Source organism: Ursus maritimus, unplaced genomic scaffold (assembly GCF_017311325.1).
Source record: "Ursus maritimus isolate PB19 unplaced genomic scaffold, ASM1731132v1 scaffold_5, whole genome shotgun sequence".
Lineage (NCBI taxonomy): Eukaryota > Metazoa > Chordata > Mammalia > Carnivora > Ursidae > Ursus > Ursus maritimus.
The window spans coordinates 47,597,010-47,621,175 of NW_024426663.1; the positions used below are offsets into that span (position 1 = coordinate 47,597,010).

Consider the following 24,166-nt stretch of genomic DNA (forward strand, 5'->3'; position numbering starts at 1 on the left):
GTGCACTGATCTTCCCTCTCTGGGAGTTTCTAACACACACATATTCATTTAATTTTATCTGCAGTTAAAGCGAACTCACATGCTTGGGTCCATATATAGGAGAGTAGTATGTGCCGAAATCCCAGGTATCACATGGCATAGTGCTTTCACCTTGCACACAAACTGCTTGATTTTAGGGGGGAAAAATCCATTCTTTCATTCTAAAAATGAAACTTGCTGGAAGAGAAACCAAAGAGAAACGCAGTTCTAACATACCCGGCCTCTCAAGAGCTCATAGGCCGTCACTCCCAGGGACCACCAGTCCACAGCAAAGGAATAGCCTGTTTCTCTTCTGGAGTTGAACATCTCAGGCGCTGAAAAGATAGGAAAGTGAGGTCAGTTTTACTCCCGGGGACGTGCCCAAATCTCTGCTCCCAGCGTGTTCCTCCTGAGGCGTAGTACCAGGGCAAGGAAAACGAATCAACACTGCCACGGACGTCTACCATCCCTTGCTAGATGGCACACAGCAGGCAAAACCGGCTGATTTTCTTGTCTCAGTGGCCTCATTCATCCGCCAACACACAGGCATGCACAGGCCTGGATGGACAAATTCCCTTCTTATTTATAGTGTGCAACTATTAAAAATTGGATCCCGTAAGGCCTCAAATGTTCAGCTGACCGTCAAATCAGGAAGGCTGGGAAGATGTTATTTGTTGCCTTGATTTGAAAGGTTTGTGCTAAAGGACTGAGATCCGTATTAGAATTTGGTGCAAGGTGTATTGGATTGGCTTTCCGTCTCACCGTCATCTCGAAGACCCAAGGGCAGCGTTTCCAGCCTGCTGTTGGTGGTGAGGGAGAGAGAAGGAGGGAGTGGGCCCTCTGAGAAATAGAAGCTTTCACATGAGGTGGAGAAACTTACACTTTGTAATGTGGTTATTTGAAAGGACTCCAAGGAAAGGCAAAGCTACAGTCAACTTTGCTGCCGGTGGTGGCCGCCTGGTTATGCGTTCTCTAAGCACGTCGATGCCCTGAGAACCTTCTTCATATTCCTCCAAGCACATACCTGGCTCGTGAGGGGTAAAGCCAAAGCAAGGGCAGGGTGCTCACCACTACACTTCTAGGGTCTCATATTGAACCTGGCAGCTAGAGTCACTCAACAGAACTGTGTTGACCAAAGAAACGACGAGGAGTCAAGTCAACAAGAGATGGTGGCAGTCATTTGCTCTGGAGACATGCCGTCTGGGGTCAGAACCTGCCTTTACCACTTATCCTGACCTTGAACAAGTCAGCTGCCTGAGCTTGAGAAGCCTCATCAGCCAAGTCAAAATAAGATGATCTTTAGAGCGTGAGAAATTAAATGAGATGCTGCATGACGAAATCTGAGCTCCGTTCCTGGCATCTAGAAAGTGCTCCAAAAACGAGTCACTGTTCTGGAGAGGCAAACATAGGGATGGGAATGTTACTTATCAAAAGCTATACACAGTTGACCCAAGCCTCTGGTAGTAAGGCGCTGGCTCTGGACAAAGGAAATTGGCACGATGTGAGGCCTGCACACGGGCTTGACCTAGCTGGGGTACTCACGTCCCAGTAAAATCCTGTGGACGGCATCCAGTCCGAGGTAGAATGTTGACATCCCGGTGCCTGGACTGACCCTGCCTGTAAGAGCCTCATTTCCCAGCGAATCCATCTCCCACGCATCACTGCATCCTATCTTTAAGTCACAGCTCCCCATCAGCTCGGGAGATAATGGCCCTGACCCCAGGGTACCCCCCACATTGGATGGAAATGGGCTTTATTTCCACTTTCCCTTACCAGTACCCCCAGTGACATGTGACAGGCATCTCCTACCAGCTGGGTATTTTCGATTTGACAGTATTGTGAACAATGCTGTCATGAACACTCCTAAAAGTCCACACATCTATAGGGTGTGTTCCTGGAAGGGGAGTCTCTGGGGATACGATGTGATTCTTCGTACTCTGGATAATGATCAATGATTTAACCAAAGTGGTAGTACCGATTAACATGGTGACCAGCGTCGTATCAGGGTTTCCTTCGCTCAGCCTCCTTACCCACACTTGGCGTTAACTGACCTCTTGAATTTTGCCAGTCTAGCACGTGTGTATTGAGCTTTCATTGTGGTTTAACTCGGTATTGTCCTGATTACTAATAAGCTTCACCACATTTTAATGCATGTATTGGCTATGTGGATTTCCATCATTTAGTTTTCAGGTTTTACAATATCTGGATAGTAGATTTTTTAAAAAGATTTTATTCATTTTTAGAGAGAGAGAGTGAGGAGGAGGGCAGAGGGGGAGGGAGAGGGACAAGGAGACTCCTTGCTGAGCACGGAGTCTGACATGGGGCTCAATCTCATGACACTGAGATCCTGACCTGAGATGAAACCAAGAGTCAGACACTTAACTGAGTCACCCCCTAGATAGTAGATTCTTGGTCAAGAAATAAAGAAAGGGCCTCCAACCTAATCCATAAATGTAATGCAATAGAAATAATTAATGAAATTTAAAAAAAATTCTAAATTTCATCTACCGAAAAAATCTGTGACTAATAAAGGTTTTCTGAGAAATAAAGACATAGACATGTATCTCATGTATTAAATTATATTATAAAGCTGTAATAATTAAAATTTGAAAATGCTTATATATAAGAATATTTAGTTTATGGTGAACATATTATAAATCAACATGACATATCGTTATTTGATATGTCATCTCAAAGCAATTATTTAATGATCTAACAAAAAATAAAGTCAGATCCTTACGACATACCTTCAGTCAAGATTATATGTAACTGGAATAAGGGGAAAAATGAAACTATAACAGCAATAAAAATATTAGGTAACCATATCCCAAATCTGGAGACAAGAAGGTCTTACTAAGAATACCATCAAAGGTAGAAACTCTAGGGGCGCCTGGGTGGTGCAGTTGGTTGAGGGATTGACTTTGGTTTTGGCTCAGGTTAGGATCTCAGGGTTGTGGGATCGAGCCTTTGTCAGGCTCTGCATTCTGTGTGGAGTCTGCTTGAAACTCTCTCCCCTTCTCCCTCTGCCCCTCCCCTGCTTGCGTGTGCACTCTCTCTCTTTCTCTCGTGTGCTTTCTGTCAAATAAGTGAATGAATCTTTAAAAAAATAAATAATAAAAAAGGTAGAAACTATGAAAATGACTAATGGTGTGATGATGTTAGAAAAATAGTTCATTACAATAAAAATGTTATAAGAACAACAGCAAACTAAAAGGTAGGAAATCATATTTATAACACATATGATACACTATCATATTCTGAATATATAAGGCTCCAGAACTTTTTATATAATCAATAAGAAATAGGATAAAAATATTAACACCCTAATAGGAAACAAGCAAAGCACAGTTTACAAAAGAAGTCAGAGAATTTCAGTATTAGCATCACGAGGGACCATTTTAAGTGATCTTTTCAGGAAGATTAAAGAGATTCAATGTGCAGCCCGGCTGAGAATGCAGGGAAGTGAATATTCTCAGACACTTCCAGAAAGAACGAGCAGAAATCAATGTGAACTTAGAGGAAATGCACTAACACATAAATATCCACTGATCCAAACTCCCATCTTTGAACGGGAGTTTGTCACAAGGATAATCAAGTTGCAGGACCCGTTTCTGTGAACAGGAGTTTCATGACAAATCTATTTATGTTTCAAAATCAGAAACAACCTAACATTCCACAATAAAGAATTGGTTAAATTTGCTGCAGTCCTCTAGTTCTGTAGCACACGATCATTAAAAATGATAGTTCTACACACAGGTGTGGGCCAAGAAGAAGAATATCATTTGCCAAGACCCAGGCTCTGGAGTCCGAGAGAAACAAGTTGCCATTCTGGCTGAGGCCGGGTTAGAGACCGGAGGCCGAGAGGTTGCACAGCATAGCAGAGTGTTCGAGAGTTGGGGCTCTGACCCTCGACAGCAGTAGCCCTACCCGTACCCGGGGCAAAGAGCTTCATTTCTCAAGTGGCATGTTTCAAGTGGGAATAACAATAGTATTGGCCTCACGGAAGTTTTCGTTTCCACGATGTCATACATGCACTTCGAACAGTGCTTGGCACACAGAAGAGCGCAGTCAATGTCGGCCATTGTCGGCCCTTCATCATCATCACCACCATCATCACCATCAGTGCTAAGGCTCGATTTCAGACGTGGTGCTCCACCCGTCTGTGCTCCACCAGCTACTTGCTGTGTGATTATGAACCTCTTTCACAGGGTTGCCTTGAGAATTTCAATGCACAATAAATGTTAAAAGCTTAGCAAAGCGTTTGGGTCATAATGACTACTCATTGTATGATGTCTATTGTCATTACGTTATAAAGTAAAAATTTAGGTTACAGAAATTCAGTATGATTCAACTTTTAAAAAATATGTGTTCGTATGTGCACAGAAAAAAAAGTCTGGAAGGAAACCATAAATATCTACAAGGAGAGGGATTAATTTAACCTCCTTTTGCTTATCAGCATTTTACACATTTTCCATAGTGAATTTGCTTTGTTTTTAACTGGGAAGAGAGGAATGTTTTCCTCGGTGAAGCTCTAAGAGATCTGGATTATACTCACACGGAGGAGAAGTGAGGGTGAGGAAAGAGGAAGAGGAAAGGGAGTCGGGAGCTGAAAGGGAGGTGGTTCAGAGCGGGGAGACTGCTCAGCCCGGCCTCTCCAGAGCCAAGAAACTGCTCTAACGTGCTCAGCACCTATCTTAGTAGATGTCCTATATTCCTATCAACCTCAGTATTTCATCCTCATTTTCTTTCTTTCTTCTTAGAATATTTTTTTCTTTCTGGGGCCCCTGGGTGGCTCCCTCAGTTAAGCATCAACTCTTGGTTTTGGCTCAGAATTGTGATCTCAGGGTCAGGAGATTGAGCCCTGTGTTAGGCTCCGTGCTCAGTGGGGAGTCTGCTAGGGACTCTTTCTCCCCCTCGCTTCCCCTCCGCCCCTCACCCCACTCGCACACATGCAGGTGCACTGCGCAAGTGCTCTCTCTCTGAAATAAATAAAATCGTTAAAAAAAGAAAATTTCTTCTATACCTGCCAGTTAGTATCCCACAGGAGCGCTTTAAATGGGTATGGGTGCTGGTGAATGTCTGTTACCTAGATATTACTAAATTATTTGGATCATAATTGTTAAAAAGAAAAAGCAGATTTCTACCTATGACACCTCTTAGAAAGACTCTTACCCAAAAATCAAAGGCAACCTCTGCATTCAGAGTGAAGTGATGACAGATACTCATTTATACTGAAATGAGAAACATTTCTAAAAGTTTGGCTTACCTAAATTGATTTGCAACCTTTTACGGACCACAAATAATTTCTAATAAATTTCTCCCTTAACTCTCTTTCAGGAAGAAGCTTGACTTTCTGAAGTCGGAGCTTGCTTTAAATTTAAGCTTTTTCAATTATTAGCCATGTGACTTAGCTTCTGATTTTCTCATTGTAAAATGGTGATAATTATAGTCTGCCTCATAAAGTCGCTGAGAAAAAAAATGAGTAAAATGAACGTTAAACATTTAACACGTTGTCTGGCCCATAGAAAGCTTTCAATAAATATTAATAATTGTTAATTATAAGGGTGAAGGTGGAAAAGCAGAGAGAACCTTGAACGCACTCCAATTTCCTAGCTCCGTGTTGTGAAAGGACCCGAAATGCCAAATATGAGGAGAATTAAATTATACGGATATTGTATTTAAAATCACTGGGGAGAGAAAAGAAGGGTAGTCTCCCTTTACTCCTCTCACCATGGAAACCAGGCCTAGAAAACCCAGATGCACATTCTGATTTGGCTCCAAGAAAATAGCCCTTAATATGGAAACCCAGGAAACCTGCAGAAAAAATTCATCAGACCAGCAGGCTCAGATATTTCCTTTTATCATCTGAGAACTGTGAGTTTTAGGCAGAAAATAGGCTGAATTATATGTGTCCATTATTTTAGAAGTGACAAAGGAGATTTATTCCCCCGCACTGGTAATAGGAAGCCAGGAAATCTGTAGTTGTTCAAATATCATCTAAAATAGGACTCATTTTTTCCCCAGAGGATTTCTTTCTCTTGGAAAGTGAGGTGGCCAAGGGGTTTTCTTTTCTTTTCTTTTTTCTTTTCCTCTCTCTAGTTATATGAGGAAGGAAATGACATATTAAAAGTGGCTTTGCTCTTACCCTTGATTTCAAGGTCAAATATTTTGCTCATAAATTACTCTGACCATATCTAGTCAGGACAATTCATCCCACCTCCCTAATTCCACTGGCTTAACCAGTGACATTAGCTGCTTTAAGCATCTCAACTAATTAGGGTAGAAGCAGAAATAGGCTTTTGTCTTCCGTCATCTGCCTACAGCTGTGCAGTGGCTAGCTTCCCGTTTGTGTTGGGTAGGGGGCTCCCTTGATGATAGCTCCTGGTCTCTTGCTTAATACATTTTAATCCTTTTTGCCTGGTTGAGGGATAGTGGAGGTAGAGGGATCCTGAGGTGATCTCTCTTTAGTTGCTTCTAATAGCTGACGTCTCTCCTTCTCTGTGGCAACCCTCTCAACCCTGGCTACATGGCAGAATTACCCGAAGAGCTTCTAAAGCACCCTGTGCTTGGGGGGCACCTCCAGGATTCTGCTATGGTTGAGCTCTATTGGAATTGGTGGTGTTTCCAGTAAGCCACACCGATAGGGACCGCCCTCCCTCCAGGCTACTGGCAGGGTCCCAGACAAGCTGGACCCCACCCTCTGGCTAATCCAGACACACTCCCACACTACTGTATCTCTGTCTCCTAACGTCATGGTCCCTGGGAGGACTTAACTCCAAACTCATCAAACCCCCATGGACAGATCGGGTTCTGTGAGTACCAGGACCCGTCAGCACGGACGGTGACGAACCAGACATTGACCAAGCTTGGAAATCCAGGTCACTCGCCTCACAGTCACCCACCGACTTTCCAGATAATTCTCTTAAGACCTGACTCACCGTCCTAGGTGGGGAGAGCGGACAAGTCCCTCTTCCTGAATCCCTTCGGGAAAAGGACAGCAGTTCTCCCTTTACGTTTCTTGGGGGTGGGTGGGCGGCAAGGCTAGTTCTGCCAGAATGGTGTCCACACAGAGACGCTCCAGCAAGAGCACTTAGAATGCGTAGTAATTTGTGAGTGTTAACATAATTGAATGTGAGACCTCGTTGACAGTTTTGGCACCTAACCTATCCTTTTCATCACCCTCTGGGTGTATTTTGAATCTTCAGGCAAAATCCAGTTCTTCATCTTTAAGAAGGAGAACTCATGGGTTTGTCGTGCTGCTAAAACTAAAAGTAAAATGACATCTGGGAGGCGTTGTGTGAACTTTACAGTCCTATGCGTGTAATGAGGGGTTGGTTATGTAAATGATGGGTATAGTAATACTTATGTCACCTATCACCATCTGATTTATTACTGCATTTTACTTCTATTTGATTCTATTTTTAAAGATTTTATTTATTTATTTATTTATTTATTTATTTATTTATTTATTAAGACAGAGAGCGAGGGAGCTCATGAGTGGGAGGAGGGGCAGCAAGGGACAAGCAGACTCCACGCTGAGCACAGAGCCCAATGCGGGGCTTGATCCTATGACCCCGAGATCATGACCTGAGCCGAAACCAACTGACAAAGCCACCCAGGTGCCCCTGATTCTATTTTTAAGAACTCCTCTCCCTAGAAGGTAAGCTCCATGAGCAGGAGACCTTGGGTATTTTGCTCACGTACGGGGTCACCAGTCCCTGAGACTGTGCCACGCCCACAGAGGCCGTTAGTAGAACTTATTCAATCAACTAGCAGTCTTTGTTAGGAAGTGGGTAGAAGCTGTCCTGCATAACTCATAAAGCAGTGTTTCGAAGCGTCATCAGTGGCCCTCCTGAACCAAGCTCAGATCAGGTGCTCGCTCAGTGGAGCCTCCTGAGACCCACCCCAGACCCGTGAACTCAGAAGCTCCCCGGGGAAAGTCACAGGGGAACTTGGCATTCTGAGCGCAAGAGGCTCCAGATGCCTGGACCTGGAGTAGATGTCTACCGGAATGGAAAAGCCCAGCCTTGCTCTTACACCGCCGCTCGCGAGGCCCGTACCCATGTAAGGCTTGGTGCCAGCCACCGTGGTGAGCCCCGTCTCCCTGGGCAGCATCGCGGCGATGTTGAAGTCCGTGATGTGCACGTGCCCTGGAGAGACAAAAGCACCACACAGAACGTTAAGTCCCGTTCAACTCCGTGGCGCAGCCGTGCTTCTTACGGAGAGCCTCTGGAAGCTGCTTTTGTCAATGCCTGCGTGCCGGTAGCAAGCGCGGTCCAGGCAGCAGCAGCACAATTATTCTGCCCTCAAGACCAGTGTCATCGTCAACCAGCTGAGTCTGCTGGTAAACCTGCAGTTCAATCTCAGAAAGTTTTAAGCTGCCTGGTTAAGAGCTCACACTCTGGTAATTCTGCTTATGATTTTTCGTTGGCAACATTTTAATTTGGTCACACCTGTAAGCATCAAGAGGGAAGCAGCCAGGGGTATTCTATGTATGGAATTTCCAAGCATTTTTCCAAGTGTCTCTTAGGGGATTTTTTTTTTTTATGACGTAAATTCTCCTGATTGTTTTTATTTAAAAAGCACACGGCAATCTTTTGACAGTAATAGCGAGGAAACAAGCAAGGGTTTCTGAATCTAGGTTAGGAAATAGGCTCCACTTAGGGAATTTTTTCCCCGAGATAAATATTGCTACACAATTTGCTGACACAAATGTGGATACATGTATTTATTTCTTTGCCAAGCAAGAGTACCTTTTTCCTCCTCGTTTCTCTGAAATATCATGAGTATTTTTTGTCTGACAGTTTAGGTTGTCCTCTACCCACCCCCAACAAAATAATGTATTAGGGGAAGGCAGGGGCAAAAAAGTCAAGTTTTATTTATAAAGAGGCTGTATCATGAGCCCTGGGCAGCGAGCCAAGAGACCTGAGTTCTGCCCTGAACTCTGCCCCTGATATCTCATAGACTTTGAGTCCGTTTTCTATGTTGAACCCAAGTTTCTTTTTGTAAAAAAAAAAAAAAAGAAAGAAAAAGAAAAGAAAAAGAAACAGGCAGACTAGCTCCTCTCTAGGGTCTCTCTCAGCTCTGACACTCAGGGCATAGAGCGTGGGTCTGACGCCTCAGCTCTGCAAGGAGCGGCCCCTGCCAAGGGTCCTGCATTTCCAGCTTGAAGGAGGAAGAGGGCAGGAGCAGCAGCAGGCAGACTGCCCGTGATGTCAGCTGTTGGCACAAAATTCATACGCTTTCAGAGGCCCTTGAAGTGTTGGCATTTCCATTTCCATGCCCTGTGGTTTTGATGAGACACGGCTGCCCTGGGAGGGGATGTCGTCGTATCCTTCTTCCGTGGCTCACAGTCCACACTCCCCACTGCCGAACCTCTCAGTCTGCTCCCTGATAGCACCCAGTGTGCGCTGAAGACAAACCTCACTGCCTGTATCGCTGGGGTTTTGTTTTGTGCAAAAAAAGTGTTTTGTGTGCTGATGTGACGACATTTTAATAAAGTAAGAGTAGCACTCGTCCGGCTGAAAGTGAAGGTATTCTTGCTCAAATGGTACCAACAGATAATTCTGATAACTCTTCTAATATTGTATAGGCTGCCTCCGTTTTTTCTTTCTTTCTTTCTCCCCCTGAGTCAGCTCAAGGGATTCACGGATACAAATTAGGTCAGCCTAGAGACACTGTAGTTACGAAAGGCTTGTTCTCTGGAGTCAGGCTGCCTGGCTTCAAGTCCAAGTTTGACCACTAACTTTCTGTGTTACCTTAAAAGGTGACACCTTCTCTGTAAAATTGGGATGGCAACAGGAATTTTCTTATGAGTTTGTTGGGGAGATCAAATAAAATAATACCGTGGAAGAACTTTGCTCAGCATTTGGAAGGAAGAAAGTGTTCGACTGTTGCTCTTTCTCATGATCAGAAACCCCAGCACCATTTTGCCGAACACACATGCCTGGACTTGACTCTGCTAGCAGTGGGACTGTAGAGAGCCAGACACCCGTGTTAGAAACAACCAGAAACTCCACAGGTGATTCAGATGAGCAGCCTGGCAGGGGACCCTTTACTTTAGTCTGAGCAGACGTCCGGAGCCAACTCAATCCTGAGATTATCCACGCTCTTACAGAAATAAAAGGTCGAGGTTGTTTTCGAGCCCCGTGGTTCTGAGAGCGTGGTCCTCAGACCAGCAGCACCTGGGAACCTGCTAGAAATGCAAACTCCTGAGTACCGCCCCCAGCCTACTGAATTAGAGAATGAGGGTGGGACGCCCGTGTTTAAACAAGCCTCCCAGGTGATTCTGACGCTCAGTCAAGTTTGAGAACACTCTTTTACAGTAAGATCTGGCCTGGTAGAAGATCCCGACCCAGTAAGTACTCGTTATGTATCTTATGAATCTGTTGACAGGCTGCTGGATTTTATCTTTCAGTGGTATTTACGTGTATGGATGGATTGCTATTTTCAAACGGGTTAGCCGGGCGCAATAGTCCCTGTTTAATAGAAAAGTTGTTTGTGGCTAATTTCACGGAGCTCAGAAGTAGCAGAGCTGGGATTAGAATTGAGAATTTGGTCCGGGACCCCTTGGTTGAGCTTTGAATTTCCTCCAAACTTTTTGTGCTTTATCACAAGACCAAAGAGCTGGAGAAACTGAAACAGTCCCTTCCCGGTTGGCTCAGAGTTGGTCTCCCTGCCAGAGGGCACAGTATGGGTGGGGAGAAATTGTTTGAGGGCTAGCCGGGTTCTACTGGAACCTGGGGTCCGGGGCTCTTAGCGAAAGCACACAAGCAGAACTCCGCGGAGCCCGTAGACCCTGGCCCCAAAGCGCAATTCCAGGCCCAGGATGTCCCCATAGCTGGTCATCCCTCTGCCAGGTTCCTCCCAAGCTGTGAAAGTGAACCTAAGTGCTGGCTCACAGGGGGAGGGGCAGTCCCCTGCTGGTTGAGGGACACGGGAATTGCCTTGGGAACGGGGGACCATCAGCCCAGGCCCTTCCGTGGAGTTTCTCAACCTCTTAGACCTGGTCATTCTTCACCGTGGGGCTGTCTTGTGCATGGTAGTAAGTTCAGTAACACCCTAGCCTCTACCCACTAGAGGCCAATGGCACTTCCCGCTCCAGGCTGGAATCCTGACCATGAAAATGTCTCTAGACACTGCCAGATGTCCCCTTTGGGGGCAGGAAGTAGAGCAAAACCACCCCCAGTCAGAACCACTGCCTTCACGTGGGGTTTTCCAGGTACAAGGCTTAGAAGCTCCCGATTTGGTACCTTAGGAAAGCATTTTTGCCTTTCTTTTCACCTCTGTACCTTGAGATACAGAAGCACATTGCAAATCTGAATCGATAGCACTGAGTCATTTAATTCAACTATCATTATTGTCATTACTTCTAGCTCTTTCTCACTATGTCTGCTCTGCCTGACGATCTTTATCGACACAGCACTCCTGGCCACCGTGACCAGTCCACCGGTGTTGCCCCAGCTTTCAAACATTTCCACCACCCCGAAGTGTTGAGAGGGTGGGTGCCATGTCTTCCGGGATTCTTGTTAAAAATGCATATCCTTAAGTACCATATGGTGACTCACATAACATAATAAATTATTAAAAAATGCATATCCTTAGGCAGTAGCTGAGACTCAGTGAATTTGGTTATTGGGGATAGGGTGCTGCTTTTCTCTCTCTCTTTCTCTCTCTTCATATATTTATTATCTATGTAGCCGCCTAAACCTATAGGTACTAAATAGATACAGGCATTTAGTGATAGATAAATAATTGTTTAAAGATTTATTTATTTATTTTTAGAGAGAGAAAGAGCAAGCACAGAGGGGAAGGGCAGAGGGAGAGTCTCAAGCAGACTCCGTGCTGAGCGCAGAGCCTGACCTGGGGCTGGATCCCATGACCCTGAGATCATGACCTGAGCCAAAACCAAGAGTTGGATGCTTAACCGACTGCGCGACCCAGACACCCTTAGAGAATTTTTTTCTTAAAAGGAGATTCCCACTAGATTTTTAGGCCCATTTTGGGACTCGGCAAGGAAGAAGCTGTTCGGGGAGCACGCGTCGTGCTTCCTCTTACCCCCAGACCGAGTTTTTGCCTTTCTCCGGTCCCTGGGACCAGGGATGATATTAAGGGAACTAAATTATAGATGATGCCATAATTGTCGTTTCCTCAGATACTCCAGGCAGACATTATTGTTCCTCTGGATGCAGTATTTATTTCCTGAATAATTTAAGACACACACAAAAATTCAGACACGATGGAATTGATAGAATTGGATGCGGTACTTTCGTTGGTAGGATATGAAAATATCTATCAGGATGACTGAGGATAAGCCGTCCGAGATCTAACGTCGGCTTGGGCTCTGAACTAGTGAATGAGACATTTGGGGAGAATAGTAGCAGGTATGCTCTAAATCAAAAACATTCTTTTCAGTCCCGTTCTGAATGCTCGTTGACGCGGTGGAAAGATTCTGCGTTTTACAAAGGGCTTCAGCTCCTTTAAATAGCAGTCTTTTCTGATGACTACGAACCAATATGAATCAGTAAGAATAAGACAAAGTTCCCGCCTGTCGCCGTGTGGTGCTGAATTAAAATGTAAGCCATTGGTGTGATGCACAGCTCACTTGGAGGAACGGGCGTAGAAGGCATGGCAGACACAGGCAATTATCCTTCCCGGCTGCTAAAATCCCCGTGCAAAAGGCGCGCGTGACGGCCCATCAGGGGTGAAACCCTATAAATGTGGATAGAGAGGACAAATGAGGGCTTCAAATAGGAGCCATGGAAAATCATGCCAGGAGACTCTTGGAAAGGCCCCCATGGATTTGCGGGGCAGCCGAATCTCCCAGGAGCAGCTCTATAGCATGTGCTCAGGGCTGGGGGTTATCAGGAATGGACGCACTTAAGCGTGGTTGACTCTAGTCCCTGAGCAATGCCCGAAAGGCTTAGCTTCTCAGAACTGGCATAAACAGAGCAAATAACCTTAAAAATTATGTTTTTCAGAAAGGGGTCCCCAGGACCGTGTTCAGAGAAAAGCTCTCTATCTTTTTGGTTTGTTTGCTTCGATCCCATTCACAGATCCGTTTCTTTCCAAAACAATGTCTCTCTTATTAACTGTGGTGATTTTCAAGTTGAGTTCAGGATGAGAAAATAATACCAAAAGAGGCCTCTTAATTCATTGTTGAAACCCAAAACCTTAATAGTGAAAGGGTCAGTGTTAATAGTTCACTAGGTAACAGGTGTAGACTGGGACTGTCCCTCTGGCCGACTGGGACGGCCGCTCATACTCCCTGAACAACAGAGCCCCATCCCTAGCAAGAGTAAAATGCCCCCCAAAGTGGGCTGAGCCCCCTACACCCAGGAGAGAAAAGCAGAACAGACCACTGAAGGCATAGCTGCCTGAGAAAAAGCGCCAAACAAAATGGCTTAAACACAAGACCTACCAAGTAGACACACAGAAGCTTTGGCATATTCCCTCCAGAATCAAAACAATTCTTTAGAAAGACAGGCAAGAGCCCAGCTTTCACTGACTACCTGCTATCGACAGAGACACATAAAACAAGATCTAGAAGCCTTAGCTTCCTTCTTTAAGGGAAAAAGTCACTACTCCTTTGTGAAATTGTACTAATAGTTATCTTCTGAGTGATTTCCTGGGGACGGACACTACAATCAGCACTTTATAGATAGTAGGCTAGTTCATTTCTACAGTGACTCTAAGAATTACTCTTTTGGTTCCTCAAAAAACTGAGATTCAGAGAAAGTTGAGACAGTCTGTGGAAACTCTCAGAGCTAGTGATTAGTGAGGGGGTGAACTGGGTTCGAACTCAGGCAATCGGGCTCCAGAATCCATTCTCTTGACTATAATATCATACAATTATTCTTTCACATGGGGGTTTCTAAGGGCAGGTAAACTTGAAGATTAATTTATTTCTGGACTGTTCTCCTAATCTACAATCACCAAGTTGACAAGAAAATGAGAAGGAGAAAGAAATCGAATGAGAGAGGATCAGATGACTTAATGGTAGAAATAAGATGAAGCCATGTTTGGGGCCCAAGATGAAAGCGTTGTTCTCTGAATGGGAGGTAAATCTTGAAAGGTTGTGGACAACAGGACTGTATGTCTCCATCCAGGGCTCCACAAGTGGCAGAGCAATACATCGTACACAAAGGCAACCAGAAAAGGGAGCAGGTAGGGACAGAACCCCAGACTGTGTTCTGCCTGGCCAGCCATGCACCTTCGTGGGTTGGGGTGGGGAGACAGAGAACCTCTTTCTAAATTGTGCAGGGGCAGTCTCTCTGGGTGAGGGGCGGCCCTCCCCATGACTGTGAGGCCCCACAGAGTTTATCCGCACCAGGGTGAGAGAGGCTCCCGCCTCTTCTTGGAGGCATGGAGAGCCGGTGTTCTCATGAAAGTCACCTTCACGCCAAGTCTCACACTTGTTCACATTTTGGAGATTCTGAGAATCTGCTCCTGATTGTCAGAAGCAGTAAAGGGAAGGAAGAAATTAGGCACCGGAAGAAAGTGGAAAAAATCTTTTTAGACAGTCCATAAATAAATAATGACCCTGAGCTTCGAAATTAGAGGTCATACGCAAAAGTGTTTCTTAGCCCTCCGAGAGCAGGTGGGGTCTGGCAAATCAGGTTGAAAGCGCAGTGAGGTAAATAAGTAATGAGCGATGGATGGTACGTGGAGTTGCAGTCCCACTGCACATCCCTTTTGTACAAGTCAAATGAATAAGGAGCCCTGCACACCTAGGACTCCCTCATCCAACAGCTTCCTGAACACGTAAGAAGGATCTCAGTGCCACTGTTAACAGTTATAAGCTGCAGGCTGTGCGTCCGACGGCTCTGCCCTGGTGGACCCGTATATCCGAATGGACATTAAAGGAAACAGTGGGAAGAGATGACACACACTAGTCATTGTTGCTGAAAGTTTGCTCTCAGGATGTCCTTCATCTGTGTTTCTTGGGTTTCCGGCATTCACTGATCACCTTCATGGTGATTGCCAAATTCCCTGTATCACTTTCCCATCCGGATGCCACATGCACTGTGGTCCGCTTTCTCTTTTTCTTTAAACCGATGCACTTTCTTCAACTGAAAAATCTTTGGACGAAAAACTTGGTTTTCTCTTCTGCAAACGTGAAACTAATTTTCCCTCATAAGAAGAAACGCATGAAAGTAGATGCAATGAGATCAAAATGGTGTCACTAATCATTTGGGAGATAGTTTTGCCTGCCACGTGCTCTGAGCTTGAGGCCTTTTCTGCTTTATTAAAAAAGAGATGATTTTTAGAAAGATATTAAGGCAAATTAGCACCAAAAAAAAAAAAACTGTGATGGTTTTCTTGAAAAAATCAGAAGTCTAACAAGTTGAAAAGGGAGTGACGTTTTCATTATGTAAATATAATGTTACTTAAGGGTGTCCTAGGGTACCGCGCCACGCTACAATAATGGAGTTCACCCAGCTTGTCCCTCCCGCCCATCAGATCAAGTTTGTGCATAGAACTCAACTGAATGAACCAGGGCGTTTTCCGTGCGTAATCCTCCTTTGCCCGGGTAATCATTTTTGTCGCACATGCTTTTTCTATGTGCAAGCCATGTTGATTGCAAACAAATCATTTACTTACCATGTTCATCCAGCAAAATATTGTCAGGCTTCATATCCCTAGGGGAGTAAAAGGAAAAGAGAAAGTTGCTCATAATCAGACAAACAAACCAACCAGAACTAAAGCGTAAAAGCGAAAACGCACAGGAGTTCCAAGGAGGGAACAGCTAGCCTGTCTTCCTTCCCAATCTCATCCGTTGCCCATGGTGAATCTCCGACAAGCTTACCATGAAGACCCCCAAGTTCTAGATCAGAAAACGGGGGCTTCAAGAGGTTAAGCAACTTAAGGTCACAGAGTTGGGAAGAATTGGGCTTTGAGCTTGAGCCTCTCTCATTCGAAAGCTGACATTCTTAAATTCGTAAGCAGCATATGACTTGTAAACGCGCAAGTTTAGCTCCTGGGTCACAGAGGGAATTAAATGGCCGTAAGGTAGTAGTACTTATTATCATTTTCGCTGTGTCACTAGACTGAACATCAAGACGCTACAAAACCAGGGGAAAATGATACATAATGTGGTTATATTTTAAAGTTGCCGAAATTAGAATCTTTTTAAGGATGATTCTCTTATGCCTCTAGTTACTTAATAACTATTACAGCTGGGGTAGTTAAAGGAGTGGGACTCGTCTTGCAGACACTAGTGAGATCCTTAAATCCATGCGAGAGAACAAAACTCACCTTCTTCCAGTGAAGGGAGTAGTTTGATGGTAAATACCTAGGGGAGTGGCCCGCAGGGTTTTCAGAGTCCTTGTGACGTGAGCACCAGCGTGAGCCGCGCTCCTCGAGCAGAGAACAGCGCTGTTGTTTGTAAGCGCCCCAGCTCTTGCATTCTCGGTGTTTTACTGCCCTTCCCTAATGCACCATTAAAGCCCTTCAACCTAAATTCACAAAAGCCATTAGAGATGAAATTCTGCAATAGGTTTTGGGGACGCATTTTCAGTCTAGTCAAGTGGCTTTTATGTCACCAGAATAAGGTGACCTTAGTCTTTGACAGACCGAGCATGTCAGGGTCCTCTTTTCTTGAAACTATGAATGAATACCAAGCCCCTTACCTACAAGCAGAACCAAGCTTATGCCACACCAGCGTGCAGGTGCACGGATAGTCTCACGAACTTGGAATATTTTCTTATTTCACGTGTGAGGTCCCTAACATGAATTCTGGCCTCGTAAGTGATCATCTGTGTCTGTGGCACATTCTTCTCTGGTGCGGGGTACAACGGGCCAAAAAGATAGAGGGTCAGAGGGTTTCCAACTGCCTGTTTCTATGGCTAAACTCTCTCTCTGTTGCAAACCACCCCGAACCCTTTGATGGATGCCATTGTTTCCAGAATTACGCATTCCAACTCACTCATATGAAATAAAGTCCCTTTCATAATCTGGCTCCTGTGCTCCAGCCACACAGAAGCAGGTGGCATCCCTACATGCTCCCTACGTCCCCTCACCTTCTGCTGTCTCTTTGCCTGAATCAGAGCTCTCTCACCACGGGCTCAGCAAAAGCCGATTCAGCCCTCGACTCAAAGCTCCAGTGCCACTTCCTGCAGGAAGCCTTCTCTGAATTTCCATTTCTGAGTCATTGCCCCTCCTGGGTGCTCGGCGAGGTATACTTCTTCCATCATAACATTTATCATGCTTATATTTATTCTTCTCCACCTGGATCGTGAAGTCCCAATGTCAGGGATGGTTTCTACGTTAACGTCCTATTCCATTACATAGGCTCACAGTGCTCGGTAGGCCGTAAATGAATGACAAGATGACACCAGGAGAATTTCTAGTGCTTCGAGAAGGTGAATCCTAACAGTACATACCAGTGCACTCATGGTGTGCCATCAAATACTGGGCAATTCAAAGCTCAAGGTAAACCGGGTGTCAGGCTCTTGCTACTTCTTTCAGACCGGCCCCAGTGAGCATCCGCAAAAAGGAGGCCCCATGGAGCTCGGCCGGGAGGGAAGACACTTGGATATGGCAAGATTAACACTGTGATTTCTTTGCCTTGAATTCTGGAGGGGTTGGTGAGAAAAATGACTTGCTGTGGGTTTGACTCTTTGGGAACTTTCTATGAAATCCTAGAGCATCATTTTTCTTAAGTATCAGATCAAAGCCACATCTCATTATATCCACTACCTTTCCCAGAATCTGCCCTGAAGTTTAAAGAATAATACAGAGATCAGAGAGGTACCATTAGCTCATGTGATGTTCTTACTTCAATCTCAGACACGTTTATTCATCGAGTACTTACTACTTTGATAAGGCACTGTGCTAGAATATAGGAAATTAAAGACAAACGAGATCTAGTTCTCTCTGGGATGGAGAGGGTAAGAAAGGTTCATAAGGAACCAAGCTGAAAGGTTTACCGTGGTAAAGGGGTGTATTTACTACTAAATTCGGAGAAGGAATAGGAGGAAAATATAAGACAAATGTTTAAAAAGTGGACTTTTAACATAAAAATTAAGTGTAAAAACACAGATTCTGATACATAGCTTCCCCAAAATGTGGCGAGTAACTTCTAAGTCACTACAGGGTAAACTGCAGCGTGCTAACATTGTTATGGAAGGGCGTGAAAATAAACCCCTTGTACTATATTAAAATTCCTGGTAGAACAAGTTGACATTTACTAGTTTTGAAATTTAGCACTACTTCCTTATCTCTTTAGCCTGGTTAAATAATACTAAGTATGAGAGAACTTATTCTAAGCTGTTTCTTCCAATTAAGGTGACCTATACTATGGTTTAACTCGATGGTTACGTTTGGAATCACCTGAGGGGGCTGTAAACAACCTGGGTTCTCTGACCTAGTTCAGTCCTGGGGCAATTGGACTCTCTGTGGCCAGGCCAAGGTGTCTGTCCAAAAACAAGCAGAAACTTCTAGGACCTTCTGATGTACAGTCATCTTCAGAAATACCATCCAGGCATTGTCCACAGCCAAAGATGTCAATCTGATTTTAAACTATGAAACTCTTAAAAGCTTATCTATGAATGAAAAGGCATTGGCAAAGCACAACACTTAGCATTTTTGACAAAATTCTTTGGTTAAGATATATATAGAGGACTCTTACAACTTCTATGTCATCAGCGGATCACGAATGAGTTCCCTCTCTCTCTCGTTATTCATCATTCTTGATGATGACAAGTCTTTGCGGACATTCCATCGAATCCCTTAGCACTCACTGGCCCAAATTACCTACAGTTATCTTTCCGTTTATGGACCTCAGTTGTTTCCTGACTCCTATGTCCTAACTGTTCCTTTGCTGTTACAACAGCCCTCCCCCTGACCAACTTCACCTTCTATCCAATCCGCTTCCCAAGCTGGCACATGCAGCCCCACAAAGCCACCAATTATTGACTCTGTCACTTTGCATTTACGCATCACAACTCTCACTCATATCCTCAGTCCCCTTCCACAGCCATTGTTAACCTCCCTTGTACAAATCTTTAATTCTCTTACCCCCGGCAATGGTACTCACCTATTAAAACCCCCATATTGGTTAAACCCAACTCCCCAATTCTTCTCACCTACAGCCACGCCCCTAAGCTTTTCTAGAAAGATCATAGTAGTATTGACTTCTCATTTAAATTAATGGCCACACATCTCAAGCCAGCAGCAGTGTGCCAAGCCACAGAGAGATACCTTCTCCAAGAGGAGCACTGCACACTTTCCCATTGCCTTCAGGTCTCTTCCATGTTCCCTCCCACTTTCTCTCAGTTGATGACCGAACCTCCTTACTTCACGAAGACAAGAGAACTATCTACCACTAAGTCTACCAACCGCCCTATTTCTATAGCCATACCCACGGTCTTGCCTCCAGTTATACTAGATGAAATGTCCCTGTGCCTACCCCAGACAGCTCTTCTCCTGGGGCTCTGGATCTCATCTCCTCTCACCTTCTCACAGATTTCTCTCAGCTAGGTATTCCTTCCTTCTCCTACACCTTCCCTTTCTATCTCTCTTGTATGAAGTATGTTATGATTGAGTCTCTTGGAAATACCTTCCTCGATGCATAGCGATCTCCACTTATCGTCCCATTTTACTATTTTCCTTTGCAATAACAACTCTGGATTGAATGGTTAATAGGTGAGAAACTAGAAACAGCATCTCCATTCTCCTCCTCAGCTGTTCTAACCAGGCTTCCATCCCCTCTACTTCCAGAAATTGCCCCTGTCAAGTACATGGATGACCTCCAGCTTGCCGAATCCACTGGCTGCACTTTTATTTATCAAATTGACTTCTCTGTGGGTTGATCATTCCTTCCCTTCTGATGTCTTTATTCTTGTGGCTTGCAAAAAGCCCCTTTCTCCTGGCTTTCCTCCTGCCACAGTGGTTCCTCCTCAGTCTTGTCTGCTGGTATCTTCTTGGTGCAACATCTAAATGCTGAGATTCCCCAGAGCTCAGTTGTATATACAGCTACTCTCCACTTCAGTTATTTCATTTAGTCCTGCGATTTTAAATATTATATATATTTTATAAATATAGATAAAAATATATATACGTATGTATGTATATAAAACCTCTATCCCTGACCCTGGATTTCTAGATTAATAACATAACAAACTTCTTGCTTGATGTTTCTGTGTGTCTAACAGCCATAGGGATAAATGTAATATGTTCTAAAGAGAACCTTTACATTTATCCACATCCCACACGAACACCCAAACCCCTTTATTCCAGAATTCCTTAGCCCAACACATGGCCCCATAATTCTCCCATTATAAAAATGAAAATCTTGAGATCATTTTGGGGGGGGGAGTGAGGGAGTGCGCACACAAGCAGGGGGAGAGGAAGAGAGAGAACTTTAAGCAGGCTCCACACCCAATGTGGAGCCTGACACAGGGGTCGATCTGATGACCCTGAGATCATGACCTGAGACAAAATCAAGGGTCAGACGCTTAACTGACTAAGCCACCCACGTGCCCCATCTTGAGATCATCCTTAATTCTGTTCTTTCTTTAACTCATAACACCAGTCCTTCAACAACTCTTGATAACTTTACCTCTGAAGTAAAATTATTGAAAACAATATGGCAGTTCCTCAAAAAATTAAACATGGAAATTAACATATGATCCCACAATTCTATTTCTGTGGGTCTACACCCAAAAGAATTGAAAAGCAGGTGCTTGAACAGATAATTGTATATCCATGTTCGTAGCAGCACTATTCGCAGTAGTCAAGAAGTAGAAACAAACTGGGGCGCCTGGGTGGCACAGCGGTTAATCGTCTGCCTTTGGCTCAGGGCGTGATCCCGGCGTTACGGGATCGAGTCCCACAACAGGCTCTTCCGCTATGAGCCTGCTTCTTCCTCTCCCACTCCCCCTGCTTGTGTTCCCTCTCTCGCTGGCTGTCTCTCTCTGTCGAATAAATAAATAAAATCTTAAAAAGAAAAAAAGAAGTAGAAACAAACCAAATATCCATCAGTGGCGGGAGGATAAAAAAATGTGGTGTAGACGGACAGTGGAATCCAGCTTTAAAAAGGAATGGAAATCTGATGCAGGCTACAACATGGATGAACCGTGGAGACATTATACTGAGTGAAACATGCCAGACACAGAGGGACAAACATGGTATGATCCCACTTACATGAGGTACTTAGAATAGTCACATTCACAGAGACAGAACATAGAATAGTGGTTACCAAGGGCTGGGTGAGGAGGGAATGGTAATCGATGTTTAATGGGTATAGAGTTTCAGTTCGAGAAGATGGGAACATTCTGAAGGTGAACGATGGTGAAGGGTACACACAACTTTATCACTTGAAAATGGTTAAAATGATAGATTTTATTTTATATATATATTGCTGCAATAAACATAAACATAATCACCATTTCCACTGCTACCATTGCTTCTCTCAGTTGAAGTACTGCAGTAGTACCTTCTTGCTTCTCCTAGTGCCCCTGACGATCCACTGACCACATGGCACCCAGGGACGTGGGGTTCATTACACACGTCTTCCCAGTGTAACATCCTCTGGCTCCCAACCCACATGGAATACAAAATCAGCCATTCACCCTGTATGTCCTGCAGCCCCGCACAGCCCTGAGCGCCACGTACTAGCGTCCGCTCCCTGCCACACGCCAGGCCCCAGCCGCACTGGGCCGCCTTAGCTCGCCTGCAGACGGCCCCCTCCGCCCGCAGCGCTCTCCTCCTAGACCTTCACTTGCTCGCTGCTTCCTGTCCTTTCAGGTCTCTGCGAAAACACCATCTCCCCCAAGCTCTTTCCTGAGCGCCCGACCTAGCGTAGCCTCCCCCACCATGCTTACCTCTTGCCTCCATCTTATGCCCAGTGAATCAACTTAACACTGTTTTCTTATGTATTTATGATTTTTCTACCCCCCCACTGGAATGCAAGTTCTCAGAGAAAGGACATCTTTTCTGTAGTGTTCAGTGTTATAGCTCCCAGGCTCGTAGAAGTGCCCAGAACGAAGAAAAGGTTTACGTAAATATTTGTCATAAAAAACGAGTGAATCTGGTCCCTTGGCTTCTCAGACTTCTGGAATAATAAGCCATGTATTTCTTTTCTCCTTAAGAAGAGAGAGAGAAAAAAAAACAAAGCAAAAAAGCCCTCTCTCTATCCCCGATACACTGTATTTACTGTTGGTCAACGAAAACATCAGTCATTTCTATTAAGTTTGAGTGTATATTAGAGTAAGGGTAAGAAAGAAGTGATTTCTGCATAATTAGAGTCTGAGATTTCACGGAGGGCTACAGAATTTTGGGGGTGGTGAATTGCAGTTCTAGGGACACACATTCTGTAGAGATTCTTTATTCCATCTTCATTTGATGAAACAGAAGAGGCTGGGTCGGCTGCCGGCTCCTGCGCGACTATGAATAGGCCGCGGAGATACAGTGCTCCCCGCGGCGGGTCCGAGGCCCAGCTGATACATCAGCTCTTCCCACTTGAATGACTTTACAGACAGTAGCAGAACTTAATAGGCTAATTACATCCCTTCACTGCACCTACCCAGGAATCAAGTTGTTCACCCTGCAATCCGATATGGGGTGTTGTGAGACCAGGGAACAGGCAAATCCGTGTCCAAGCCACAATCAAGCCGGTCAGTGTCCAGGGCTTTCTGACAGGCCTCCCGTTGGGGTTTAATTCTCTGTTACATAACGTACTCTGGGCCCTCCTCAAGCTCTTGAGCAGGGAAAAATACACATACGATTCTATAATATATTATTTAAGATGTCACACAAAGGCTATTGGGCACATAAACAGATGTATGTTAAGAAAAAAAAAGTGAGGAGGGGATGGCAGGGTGGCAGGGGTAACTAAGCAGGAATGCGTGGTTTGGAACAGGAGGCGGCAGTGGAGCGCCAGGTATGTTATGGACCAGGTACAGCCTCTGTCTCTTTTCTACTAACTGGCTGATTTTTTTTTTAATCTAAATTTCATTTTTAAAAAAATTGAGATATAATTGGCATTCAACATTATAATTTTTTCCGGTATAGGACATAGTGATTCGATACGTATATATATTGTGAAACGATCACTACAGTGAGTTTGGTTAGTATCCATCACCACGCAGCGTTACGGTGGTTTTTTTTGTCTTTTGTTTTTTACTGTGGTGAGAATTTTTTAAGATTTACTCTGTTAGCAGCTTTCTGCCTGCTCATTTTTGTTGTTGTTGTTCAGCTCCAGCATTTCCCACAGTTTGTTCAAGGGAATAGGAGTTACAAATATATTCTGTAATAATGTAATATGGAGCACATATTGCATATATAGTATATATATGTAGCTCTGCTTCTCATTTGTCATCCCGCTACGCAGATCCAGTGCCTTTATATATTAATCAGGTGTTGAGGGCAGTGATTTTACTATCCTTGCATCCATGAAAATGTTACACAGTATCCCGTTTTGAATTTGTGTTTCTTTTCCTAAAGTATCACTGAAGACACCAGCACGCTCCCCATGCCTTCCTTCTCTCGGATGTCTTCTCCCATGGCTTCTGGATTTCCCCTCCATTGTCCGTAATAATTTAGCTTACATGTCAAAACCAAGCTAGAGCATTAGAGCCCCATCTCAGCATCTCACTCTCCTCCAATCCCCACCACCCAAGCAACGTACGAAGAGATTCACCCAACCAAGATAGGTTTCTTCGATAAAGGGGAAGGGTGGTAGGGACCAGATGTCGATGACCTTTTGGTGAAAAAAGAGGATAATTCTTCAGTAGAGAGCTCTTGAGGGAGTTACAAACAAGCTCTTAACTCAGGATCTGAGAAGCAACTTCTGGATAGTCAGATACTTCCAAAGTCGGCGTGAACTATCATGAGATCTTAAAATGTGACGTGGATGCTGTCACTGAGGCTGGATAAGCAATTTGACACCAATACAGCAAGTGGGCCGTGCAACACAGGAACACTAGCCTGCTCAGATGACCCTTCACGACACTTTGAGCCCGACTCTCTGTGAGCCACCCAAGGCTTCTCACAGAGGCTCCCTAAAAGTCACCCCCCTTCATGGATTTATCACATAGATGCCAAAGGAAAACAGTACTATCCACATTTGCCAAAAAATAAAAATTAAATAAATAAATAAAATACATTTTAAAAAAAAGGAGACTTAAGGGCCCTGGCTTGCCTA

The 24,166-nt window shown here is 44.5% G+C and overlaps 1 protein-coding gene across 1 annotated transcript in view; it reads right to left on the minus strand.

Moving 5' to 3' along the window:
• The window catches only part of STK32A (serine/threonine kinase 32A), an 82,591-nt gene that overhangs the window by 18,995 nt on the left and 39,430 nt on the right, over positions 1–24,166 (minus strand). The window contains exons 3-5 of the mRNA XM_008691687.2: positions 15,622–15,659; positions 8,079–8,168; positions 256–353 (exon numbers count right to left, since the gene is read on the minus strand). Of these exons, the coding sequence (XP_008689909.2) occupies positions 256–353; positions 8,079–8,168; positions 15,622–15,659 (226 nt within the window). The remainder of the gene's footprint in view (positions 1–255; positions 354–8,078; positions 8,169–15,621; positions 15,660–24,166) is intronic.